Raw genomic sequence first — 12,566 nt, forward strand, 5'->3', positions numbered from 1 at the left:
GATTCCCGCGTAGCTTCAGCAGTCACAGCACGTGGATCCGATTCCCGCGCAGCTTCAGCAGTCACAGCGCGTGGATCCGATTCCCACGCAGCTTCAGCAGTCACAGCGCGTGGATCCGATTCCCGCGCAGCTTCAGCAGTCACAGCGTGTGGATCCGATTCCCGCGCAACTTCAGCAGTCACAGTGCATGGATCCGATTCCCATGCAGCGCGTGGATCCGATTCCCGCGTAGCTTCAGCAGTCAGAGCGTGGATCCGATTCCCGCGCAGCTTCAGCAGTCACAGCGCGTGGATCCGATTCCCGCGCAGCTTCAGCAGTCAGAGCGTGGATCCGATTCCCGCGCAGCTTCAGCAGTCACAGCGCGTGGATCCGATTCCCGCGCAGCTTCAGCAGTCACAGCGCGTGGATCCGATTCCCGCGCAGCTTCAGCAGTCACAGCGCGTGGATCCGATTCCTGTGCAGCTTCAGCAGTCACAGCGCGTGGATCCGATTCCCGCGTAGCTTCAGCAGTCACAGAGCGTGGATCCGATTCCCGCGCAGCTTCAGCAGTCACAGCACGTGGATCCGATTCCCGCGTAGCTTCAGCAGTCACAGCGCGTGGATCCGATTCCCGTGTAGCTTCAGCAGTCACAGCGCGTGGATCCGATTCCCGTGCAGCTTCAGCAGTCACAGCGCGTGGATCCGATTCCCGCGCAGCTTCAGCAGTCACAGCGCGTGGATCCGATTCTCGCGCAGCTTCAGCAGTCACAGCGCGTGGATCCGATTCCCGTGCAGCTTCAGCAGTCACAGCGCGTGGATCCGATTCCCACGCAGCTTCAGCAGTCACAGCGCGTGGATCCGATTCCTGCGCAGCTTCAGCAGTCACAGCGCGTGGATCCGATTCCCGCACAGCTTCAGCAGTCACAGCGCGTGGATCCGATTCCCACGCAGCTTCAGCAGTCACAGCGCGTGGATCCGATTCCCGCGCAGCTTCAGCAGTCACAGCGCGTGGATCCGATTCCCGTGCAGCTTCAGCAGTCACAGCGCGTGGATCCGATTCTCGCGCAGCTTCAGCAGTCACAGCGCGTGGATCCGATTCACACGCAGCTTCAGCAGTCACAGCACGTGGATCCGATTCCCGCACAGCTTCAGCAGTCACAGCACGTGGATCCGATTCCCGCGCAGCTTCAGCAGTCACAGCGTGTGGATCCGATTCCCGCACAGCTTCAGCAGTCACAGCGTGTGGATCAGATTCCCGCGCAGCTTCAGCAGTCACAGCGCGTGGATCCGATTCCCACGCAGCTTCAGCAGTCACAGCGCGTGGATCCGATTCCTGTGCAGCTTCAGCAGTCACAGCGTGTGGATCAGATTCCCGCGCAGCTTCAGCAGTCACAGCACGTGGATCCGATTCCCGCGCAGCTTCAGCAGTCACAGCGCGTGGATCCGATTCTCACGCAGCTTCAGCAGTCACAGCGCGTGGATCCGATTCCCACGCAGCTTCAGCAGTCACAGCGCGTGGATCCGATTCCTGTGCAGCTTCAGCAGTCACAGCGTGTGGATCAGATTCCCGCGCAGCTTCAGCAGTCACAGCACGTGGATCCGATTCCCGCGCAGCTTCAGCAGTCACAGCACGTGGATCCGATTCCCGCGCAGCTTCAGCAGTCACAGCGCGTGGATCCGATTCCCACGCAGCTTCAGCAGTCACAGCACGTGGATCCAATTCCCGCGCAGCTTCAGCAGTCACAGCGTGTGGATCCGATTCCCGTGTAGCTTCAGCAGTCACAGCGCGTGGATCCGATTCCCGCGCAGCTTCAGCAGTCACAGCGCGTGGATCCGATTCCCGCGCAGCTTCAGCACTCACTGTGCGATTTTGGTCTTGGTATCCAAGTAGCAGAGGGTACAAACCGAATGAAACGCTGTTTTAGACTTGCAGGCAGGTTCCCACCGAGCCAAAACGCAGTCTCTAGCTCTTCGTTTTACTTTTTTTTAAATTTCTTTAATTATGTTGAGGTTTTGAGTCAATCTTGAATCTGTAATGCTAACGGAACCTACTCTACGCAGCTACACAGGTCACCAACTCCCCTTCTTCTTTCAGACAGACATTCTTAATTAAAAGAGAAGAATCAGCTTTGTTTGTTTAGGCAAGACTGGCAGGTTACTGATATCTAGTCCTTTGAAGTAGTTTTAGGCTGTTTTGGGGGGAGGAAAGGGAAAGACAAACTTCATTAACATCACAGCATCTCAAGTCTCATAGGGTTAATAATTGAAATGTCATGGTACGGTACATTAAATTACAACTACAAATGTCTCCCACAGAATCCAGGTGCATTATAGGCCATAATCATTTATTAGTTTTAGAATCATGATGAATTTACAAGACAAACCCTCCAGGCGGTTGTCCAGTAAGGACGGTGCAGTCTTGTCTCTGGGATGCTACATACCGGGGTCGGGATACTCGTTCCATCAATTTATTTATTTTCAAGTCTATGCAGTTTAAATGCTAAACCCTGAAACTCATTCCCCACACTGAGTTATCAATTTCTCCTGACTCGTCCATCAGATGAGGTGCAGAATAGTTTCCTTTCTGCATATTCCCGCTCCCAGGCACTGACTGCATTGACAGCCTGAGTTAAACTGACAGCAGAGAAGCCTCTTGTGACGTGTCCGCGTCTCCGCCCACTTTCTGACACAATCAGAGTGCAAGAGAGTGGAAGAGCATTTTTACCATTTAACCACCTAGCTGCTTATGCCGCGATTTCCATGTGGAGCGCATGCAAGTCCAAATTTGTCACTCTTGTGAGAATATATTTATACTTATATAATGCTGCCATTGGGGGAATTGCCAAAATAAATGGGCAGCTGGGTGGTTAAAATGTATGTTCTTAAAAGCGATACACAACACAGTAATCACACAGGGATTCATAATGCAAAGTTATTGTTTTTTCTGAATGAACATTGTCCTTAGGGTTTCTCTCCTGTGTGAATGTGCTGGTGTGCTTTCAGGGATTGTGTGTGACTGAAACTCTTCCCACAGTCAAAGCAGATACGGTTTCTCTCCTGCGTGAATTCTCTGGTGTGTTTTTAGGTGTGATGACTGACTGAAACACTTCCCACAGTCAGAACAGTGACACGGTTTATGTCCTGTGTGAATTCGCTGGTGTCTTTTCAGGTTTTGTAACACACTGAAACTCTTCCCACAGTCAGTGCAGAGATACGGTTTCTCTCCTGTGTGAATTCTCTGGTGTGTTTTCAGGTGTGCTGACTGACTGAAACTTATCCCACAGTCAGAACAGTGACACGGTTTATCTCCTGCATGAATTCGCTGGTGTGTTTTCAGGTTTTGTAACACACTGAAACTCTTCCCACAATCAGAGCAGTGATACGGTTTCTCTCCTGTGTGAATTCGCTGGTGTCTTCTCAGATTTTGTAAGACATTGAAACTCTTCCCACAGTCAGTGCAGATACACAGTTTCTCTCCAGTGTGAATTCGCTGGTGTGTTTTCAGGTTTTGCAACACATTGAAACTCTTCCCACAGTCAGTGCAGTGATACGGTTTCTCTCCTGTATGAATTCGCTGGTGTGTTTTCAGGTGTCCTGAATAACTGAAACTCTTCCCACAGTCAGAGCAGCAATACTGTTTCTTTCCTGTGTGAGTTTGTTGGTGTATTTTTAAATGCCCTAGCTGGGTTAAACCTTTCCCACTGTCAGGATATTCTCCAGTGCCCGCCCTCGCTTTAGCTGCTGGACTGGAACCTGGAAAATATGAACAGGAAAGAAAGTAAGAGGTACTGCTTGTAGGCTTAGGGCATGTGGCTAGGTGGTGAAGTGGATTAAAGTGTGTGCATTTTAGCTGTGGGGTTTGCTCTGGGTTACACCAGTTTAAAAATGCAAAGTTAAACATAAAGCCTTTCTGTGTGAAAGCAAAGTCAGTAAAGACTGATGCTGGTGAAACCGAGCCCTGGGATCAAAATCTGACTCTGAAGTTCTCCTGTAATGTTCCAGGTCTATTGCCCCTGACAAACCCAGATTACAATTATATCAGCATTAGATTTTAGAACTGAATTGAATCCCAACGATTATTGTTAAACATGAGAGGATGTTCCTTTTAGGTGATTTTAATGTACGTGTTGATGTCGCTAGAGACCCTCTTGATAGAGATTTTCTGGCATTGCTTGAGTCCTTGGGTTTTATTCAACATGTTACTGGTCCTACTCATATTCATGGCCATACATTAGACTTGGTTATCTCTTGTGGTCTAATTATTCAGAATCTGTCCATCAATGATCTAACGATTTCAGACTCCTATGCGGTTGTCTTTGAAATGTTATTTCCCGACTCTATGAAACAGCCACCATGCAGTATTAAAACTAGATCTCTAAATTTATAAACTTCTAAAAAGATCCTGGAAGTTTGTCTGTTTTAGATTGTGCTCACTCTGGAGCGGTCAGAGAGTTGGTAGATAACTGTAATGCCACTCTAACAATCACCTTGGATACTACTGCACCCTATAAACTGAAGAAATGATCTACAAAAAGATTATCTCCTTGGTTCAATGATACAACACGCACACACTGCTGAGTCGCAAACTAGAACGCAGATGAGAGCTACAGGACTTCAGGTACATTATCTAACTTGGAAAGATAATCTTTTACAAATGTCCTCAAATGGCAGGGTTTTAGATTATTATGTGAGTTAATGTATATATCCATTTAAAGCATCGAGTGTGAAACCTTTTTTAAAAGCTGAGTGTTTGTAAAACCTGGACATACCAGGGGTTACACTCTGATATTCAGTCAAATCTGAATTTACCCAACTAGAAAGCAAAACAAAAAGCAGAAAACACACACACATCTTCGTCTTTTTTTTTAATTGCTTTAAAAATATTTTTAATTCTTAACAAATGTAGTCTGTATACTTATGTACATACATATGTTAGAATATGAATAATGTCTGAGCAACAGCAAACAAAAAAAATATATATATTTCTGATTTTAAAAGAAAAATTGGTTTCAGAAAAATACTAGTGCACTTTGCCTGTAAAATATAAAAAAAAACATGTTTTCAATATAAATAAATAAATTATAATAACTAATTAATAAGTATACAAGTAATATACTACATTGGACCAAATTCATAAATGGCAAAATGAAAAAAGTAACCAATAATGTAAAATAAATAAATAAATAAATAAATAAATAAAAATAAAGGGTAACAACACCAAAGTCTGATGAAAAATTGAAAGCGTAACACATTAGCCTACACTAAACAATTGGACAGTGTACTATCCTTATACACATTAGTCTATTTACAACCAGGGCTTATTTCACATAACTAACATCTATTGAAAACTCAACAAGCAGAACCAGAGCGTTCCCAGACTCATGCACTGCAGAATCTTCATATCCGTGAGGAGAAGCTCGGAATCCAGGGGATAGTCTTCTCCTGGCATTCACTCCATCAACATCTTCTATGAAAATGTCTTCCATCGTATTTCTTTTGGCTCAGTAAGCGTTCGGGGTCTTGCTCTTTGATCCCGTGTTCTACGGTAATCTCAAATAACAACTGCAACCACAGATACTGAAATGCTGCACTGCGTCCAAAAACTCAACTCTATTGGTTAGGGGCTTTAGTGAAATACATTTTGATTGGTTTATCATGCCTGAAGTTTGTCGCACAGACATTTCTCAACAGTAAAGGTTTTGTTCTGTTAGGAACATTTTGGGTAGTTTAGTATGCTGTCAGGTAATTCTCTGTACTTGCAGAACGCATTGTGGTTGCTGACTCGTTCGGCAGAAAAAAATAAAAAAACACATTGATAAAAAATGAAATAAAAATATTGATCTTGAACTAGAGACCGGACTAACTGTTGTTTGTTTGTTTGTCTGAAGTCAGACGAAGGTTTTTATGCTAATTTAAAAAATAAAATAACACACGTGTCACCACATAGAAAGCAATTACATCATCAATCGATTTAGATCGAGATTATAATGGGCCGTCTGCAAAGGGTTAAGGTGTTCAGCTGTAAGGGAAGATCCCTCGAATGAGCTGCCCAGTGCTGTAAGGGAAGATCCCTCGAATGAGCTGCCCAGTGCTGTAAGGGAAGCTCTCTCGAATGAGCTGCCCAGTGCTGTAAGGGAAGCTCCCTCGAATGAGCTGCCCAGTGCTGTAAGGGAAGCTCTCTCGAATGAGCTGCCCAGTGCTGTAAGGGAAGCTCCCTCGAATGAGCTGCCCAGTGCTGTAAGGGAAGTGCCCTCGAATGAGCTGCCCAGTGCTGTAAAGGAAGCTCCCTCGGTTGATGTTTTTAAACCTCAATTAAAAAGACATTTTTGGGGGCTCCCGAGTGGCGCATCCAGTAAAGGCACTCCGCGCGGAGTGCAGGATGTGCCCTATAGCCTGGAGATCGCAGGTTCGAATCCAGGCTATGTCACAGCCGACCGTGACCGGGAGTTCCTAGGGGGCGGCGCACAATTGGCCGACCGCTGCCCGGGTAAGGAGAGCTTAGGTCGGCAGGGGAATCCACGGCTCACGCGCATGTGGCCGATAGGGCGCCTGTGGCTCTGCAGTGGAGCCGCCAGATCTGTGTTGTCCTCCGGCACTATAGGTCTGGTGGCATCGCTGTGGATCTGCAGTGTGAAAAATGACAGCTTGGCAGGAGCACGTTTCGGAGGACGCATGTTCCATCCGCCGTTTCCCGAGTCGGCGGGGGGGTTGAGAGCGGTGAGCCGAGGATACAGATAATAATTGGGCATACTAAATTGGGGAGAAAACCAGGGTAAAAAATTGGCGACGACTAAATTAAAAAAAAAAAAAAATGACATTTTTATAGTCTGGCGTATCCAGTTATCTAAAATGATATTCTCTTGTCTCTATATGGCATGTTTAACACTAGAACTACAACAGCGGTCTTTTTGACGCATCATAGTTTTTAAATGCATTTTTCTCCACTTATTTGGCAGCTAGGCACCTGTGCTTTTTTGACTTTTCCTAAATATATATTAAACATCTCAAACCATCAGTAGACCCAGGGTTTCAGAAACTTATAGAGATATAATACGTTATACCTAGAACTACCGCAGCTGTCATTTTGACTGTCATAGTAAAAACAGTGGGTTTGTCTTATTGCGGCTGAACTTGAGAGCTTTGCGCTTGTTTTGAATAGCTGCAGGAAACATTTTCAGATGTGATTTATCTATCAACAGCTGTAAAAATACTTATCATCTATTTAAAAATACAAATTTTCTAGTTAAAATGAATAGACCAATACAACGCTGGACTGCACAGCAAGTCTTAGGCGTGATTATAATGAAGAGAGAAAAAAAAAAAAAAGTTACTGAATAATAGTGTACCAAACCAGCTATTGCAAGACTGGAGACGTTGAATAGCTAACAGAGTCGAACTCAGGCACAAAATAAAAGGGTAAATAGAAAACACTTGCATAAAACAGTCAAACAGTCAAACCTCTGACACTATTCTCTATTGCTTCAGAGTGTCGTAAGCTCCCGCTGAATGTCAAAAGTCGCCTCTGTGCTGCTAAAACCACTCTGTTTTATAGCCCAGCATTTGCAATCATAAGTCCCCTTCCAACACCACTCCTAAGTCTCGTGTCAGTGCTCGTGTTGTGTCACGTGTTACAAGCAGGCCACAAAAACTGTGTCACAGAAAACATCCTGAAGGAAAACAAACAATAACATCAAAACATCTGATTTACAAAGAAATGATGGGAAAATACAAGTGAGGAGATCCTAATTAAAGGTAAGCACTGTGTTTGGTATGTTAAAATAAACATGCTGTTTTGACTGCATTTAACACAGAACAGTTTCGTAGCGTGCAACGCTGCAGTAGTTTTAAACGCATTTTAATAGAACGTAAAAAAGCAGCTTCTTGAAGGATCCCAGGGTGTCAGCTTCAGCAACATTACTGGGGAGTTGGTTCCAGACCCTGACAATTCTCTGTGTAAAAAAGTGCCTCCTATTTTCTGTTCTGAATGCTCCACTTGTGACCCCTGGTCCTTGTTTCTTTTTTCAGGTCAAAAAAGTCCCTTGGGTTGACATTGTCAATACCTTTTAGAATGTTGTATGCTTGAATCAGATAGCCGCATAGTCTTCGTTGTTCAAGACTGAATAGATTCAATTCTTTTAGCCTGTCTGCATACGACATGCCTTTTAAACCTGAGAATTCAGATCGCTCTTCTTTGCACTCTTTCTAGAGCAGCAATATCCTTTTTGTAGCGAGGTGACCAGAACTGAACACAATAATGTAGATTGTATCTCCCATATGGTATTTGTAATGCACATTTTTATTGCCTGCATGCAGTACCTTACACTTTTCTATATTAAATGTCATTTGACTATTTAGAATTATTTTACTGTTTTATTTATTCTAAATAAACTATTTTATAGGTATTGTTCTTGTTATTATTACAATTACTGTTATTCCTTTTTGTTTTGTTTTTCTTTTTTGTTCCTTATGTATTACAATGTGACATTTCCAAATCAAACATGGAATACTGTACTACTATTCCGGTGTATTCCGACTATATAGGTCGGCCAGGGTGTCCTCGGCTCACCGCGCACCAGCGACCCCTGTAGTCTGGCCGGGCACCTGCGGGCTTGCCTGTAAGCTGCCCGAGAGCTGCGTTGTCCTCCGACGCTGTAGCTCTTGGGTTGCTGCATGGTGAGTCCGCCGTGTGAAAAAAAGCGGTCGGCTGACGGCACACGCTTCGGAGGACAGCGTGTGTTCGTCTTCGCCTTCCCGAGTCTGCGCAGGGGTGGTAGCGGTGAGTTGAGCCTAAAATAATTGGCCATTCCAAATTGGGAGAAAATCATAAAAAATCATTGGCAACGACTACATTTATAAAAAAAAAAAAAAAAAAAAAAGAAAAGCTACTGGGAGTCACTCACCTGCTAGACTGCATTCTGAATGGGAGCGCCCGTCTTCCTTTCCACCTCCTTGCATGCTGTTGGGAGAGCCTTCCTCTCCAGCGCCTTGCTCTCTCACGCAGATTCTCTCCAGCACCACGCTACACTCCCGCAGGCGTACAGGCGCCAGCTCAGGGATGTTTGGTTTGAAGTCCTCAGATTCTTCCTTCCCTGGTTCCATGTGCTCAAACTCTACTTCAGGGGGCTCCTGCTTAATACGGACAGTTTCCAGCACCTCTTCTTGTTTAACAGGAAGGGGTTCTTCTGTCTGGGGGATCTCCAATTCATTGTGCTCAGCTTTAATCTCAGAGACCTCTGACTGACTGCTGTCACATTGCTTCTCACAGAGCTCCTGTTTAATGGGGAGGGAAGCCAGCCTAGAGAACTCCACTCTAATGGGGACAAGTTCAAGTTCAGGGAACTCCTCTTTAATCTGGACAGATTCCATCTCCACACTGTCCATGGCAGCACACGGGATTCTGTTTAGTAGCTACCAAAAAAAGAAAATGATTTATTTATTTAAATACAGTATTATGAAGAGCATTCAAGGGACAAACGCAATCTGGCCTTAATAGCAGGAGTGGCTTTACTATTGAAGGAACACAGAATTTCTCGTAATAACTTATTACAAGAAGGATTTTATCTGTTGAAAAAGTTTACTCAACTTATTTAACCATTCTATATACAGTGTTTCCGTGAATTAAAGCATTTGTACTGAACAGACAGGAGATAGGAGACTTCCATAAGACCAGACTGGCAGATCTAGACTAGACTTTGCATTGTGCTTTCATGTCGACCAACACACGAGGCAGCCAATCAGAATCATGCATGAAAAGGAAATAAACAAATCCTCCCTCCATCGCACACTTGCTTTGTTAACAAGCCTGGAACTGCCCAATCACACACTCATTCGATTGGCTGTGCCTTTAAAGGGCGGGGTCTAGAGGCCCGTCACAGACCTATCGCTGCCAGTCAAACTGACGAGCGGCTTCAGTCTCTGCCAGTCAACTAGCTTCTGAACCCGTCTGACAGGTTTACCAGGTAATGGAAACGCTGTTATATTAGTCATGGTAGAATTATTTTGTGCAAACTGTTCTAACATATTTGTTTCAGTTATGTTAGTTACTTTTTTTTATATATTATATATACAGTCAACTCTCATTAATATGAATTTCAAGGGACCAAAAAATCATTAATTCTGATTATCAGGGGTCTAAAGCCAAATGAATACTGTGAGTTTTTATTGGAAGTTACAGTGACACTGAAATCAAATTTCAATTACAGTACAGTGAAAAGTATTATAAATGTAAAAGTACTGTGCATTTTATTGACAATACAGTTGTAAGTGAACTTTTAAGAAGTATACATGGCAAATGAACTGCAGTTGAAATGTGCATGTCCCAGCTGCTGTGCTCATTCCTCAGGGTGTGTCTCATAGTGATTCCAGATTCAGGCACATTCTGATCACAGGCATTTTTAAAACACAGAAGCAAGGCGTCCTCAGCATCAGGTATTGAGCAAATCAGAAACGCTGACGACTTGCACCCAGTTTGCTGTTCACAGGCCTGTATTATTGTATCCCGTTATTTCAGAACGGTTTTCAAAGTGCTTGTGGGAATGTTGAAATCTGCAGCAGCATCTTTCTTTTTCTTGTACGGTGCTGCATTTTCCATCGCTTTCAACACCTCCACTTTTGCCTGCAAGGATGATACACATTTTTTGCTCTGGTCAATAATTTCGATGTTTCCTTGAAATGGCATTGATGTGTGCGCACTGTGGCAAAAGCATCAGTAATCTCAAAACAGCATTAAATACAGTAAGGCTGAACTGGATGCAAGTTAATACATTTCTCCAAAATACTGATTTCTGGGGGACCAATGCACCTCTATATATATATATATATATATATATATATATATATGCATGTGTGTGCGAGTACTAAAAGCACATAGAAGAGTCGACAATGCCTTAATGTTTACCAGAGCATTTATATTTTTATTATTATTTATTTCTTAGCAGACGCCCTTATCCAGGGCGACTTACAATTGTTACAAGATATCACATTATTTTTTTACATAATATTTTTACATACCATTACCCATTTATACAGTTGGGTTTTTTACTGGAGCAATCTAGGTAAAGTACCTTACTTAAGGGTACAGCAGCAGTGTCCCCCCACCTGGGACTGAACCCACGACCCTCCGGTCAAGAGTCCAGAGCCCTAACCACTACTCCACACTGCTGCCCTATACTTCTAACTGCAGAAACACTGTGCTTCACTGATACAAGTTGAAATTAGTCTTTTAAATTGGTTAACTTTGAGCTGCTAAACAAGTATTAAATAAGTATCGTGGTTTAGAGAATATATACAGTAAAAAAAATTCAAGATCATTATTTTCTCTTTCATTTTTATTTGTGCATTTCTGAGTCGTCCTGCGTACCCCCTATGACCCTTATTTATTTACTTATTTATTAAGTGTTTCTTAATGTTCCTCATCTTGCTGGAAACAAAAGTGGGCATGTGTACTAAAAAGCTGATTGCATTTGCTGTACAATATATCGGAGCCGTTTTTCGTTCTGGTGTGACCAGGGCTTAATCAAGAACATTGTTTTATAAAGTCATTAACACAGACAGACGTGCTTATCTCTCAGCGCGCAATGCGTTTCCATGTAGTTTATATTCAATATGAATCTACAATCACGTGTAGTTTCGTACAGTATCTGTTCAGTTCAGTCGGGATTTATCCCAGACACTAGGAGAGCATCGAGAGGTTGCGCGCATCCGAGTTCACCAGGTTAAACCACATCAACAACGAAAAGGCCGATAATACCACGAGAGAGAGGATGGCTATTTAAATAAACTATATTTAAATGGTTAACACATTAGACGTGTAAATTATTTAACAGTGTGTCCCGGTGTTGAGCTTTGGAAAGCTGGTCACCCATACCGAGAATATCACCTACCTGTGCTGCACACAAAAAGCATGGACCGTGCTGAAAACCTGTGGCTAACAGTAATAATATAGCAGCAGGCAGAGGATTTCTGTCACAGGTCTGAGTTGTAATGGAAATTGAATCGGCCGTATTGTGGAGGCACACCAAAGATTGTTCATTCTGTCTCCGCAACACCGCTGCGTCACAAACAACACAACTTACTGTTGTTGTCGTCCACGCCTTGTCAACGGGAGCCCAACACCATTTATAAATAAATTAAATACAACTCCGCGGGGCTCGGTCGGGTTGTTAACTTCTGACTGGTGTCGTTATTGTTGTTGTTGTCTTTGAAACGACGCTGTGTCTTAAATGTCTGCAGCAGGCACCCTTTTAATACGTCATTATGAGCTGCCTCGGTCACATGACATGTTTGTATTCCTTAGTGAAGCAGCTGTGTGAGCATATACTGTAAATCTGTATCCTTGTTAGGAGGGAGCACTCTTTCTGTTTCTTAGTGGGAGGGAGCAGTTCAGTCTCTGTGCCTCAAGTCTGCCCTGGACTGGAGGGAGCACCCTTTCTCTTAGTGGTGTGAGGGATGGAGGGAGGGAGCAGTTCAGTCTGTGCCTCAAGCCTGCCCTGGACTGGAGGGAGCACCCTTTCTCTAGGGGGGTGAGGGATGGAGGGAGGGAGCAGTTCAGTCCCACGCAGGATTCAGTGTGGTTATGTACACGTGCA

The 12,566-nt window shown here is 44.1% G+C and overlaps 1 protein-coding gene across 4 annotated transcripts; it reads right to left on the reverse strand.

Moving 5' to 3' along the window:
• Window positions 1-1,616: 1,616 nt before the first annotated feature.
• Window positions 1,617-12,243, reverse strand: LOC131709109 (zinc finger protein 664-like). 4 transcript variants are annotated; one of them, XM_059011035.1, is made up of 3 exons: window positions 12,054-12,243; window positions 8,880-9,387; window positions 1,617-3,732 (listed from the first exon to the last, which is right to left on the reverse strand). In XM_059011035.1, the coding sequence occupies exons 2-3, from the start codon at window positions 9,358-9,360 to the stop codon at window positions 3,014-3,016; spliced, it is 1,200 nt and encodes a 399-aa protein (XP_058867018.1). In that variant the 5' UTR covers window positions 9,361-9,387; window positions 12,054-12,243; the 3' UTR covers window positions 1,617-3,013. The 4 variants fall into 4 exon arrangements, 2 of the variants coding, with proteins under 2 accessions (XP_058867018.1, XP_058867017.1); XM_059011034.1 differs by having other exon boundaries at window positions 11,862-12,243; XR_009311381.1 differs by lacking the exons at window positions 1,617-3,732; window positions 8,880-9,387 and adding an exon at window positions 9,406-10,594.
• Between the last annotated feature and the right edge of the window lie 323 nt (window positions 12,244-12,566).

Source organism: Acipenser ruthenus, chromosome 41 (genome assembly GCF_902713425.1).
Source record: "Acipenser ruthenus chromosome 41, fAciRut3.2 maternal haplotype, whole genome shotgun sequence".
Taxonomy (NCBI): Eukaryota; Metazoa; Chordata; class Actinopteri; order Acipenseriformes; family Acipenseridae; genus Acipenser; species Acipenser ruthenus.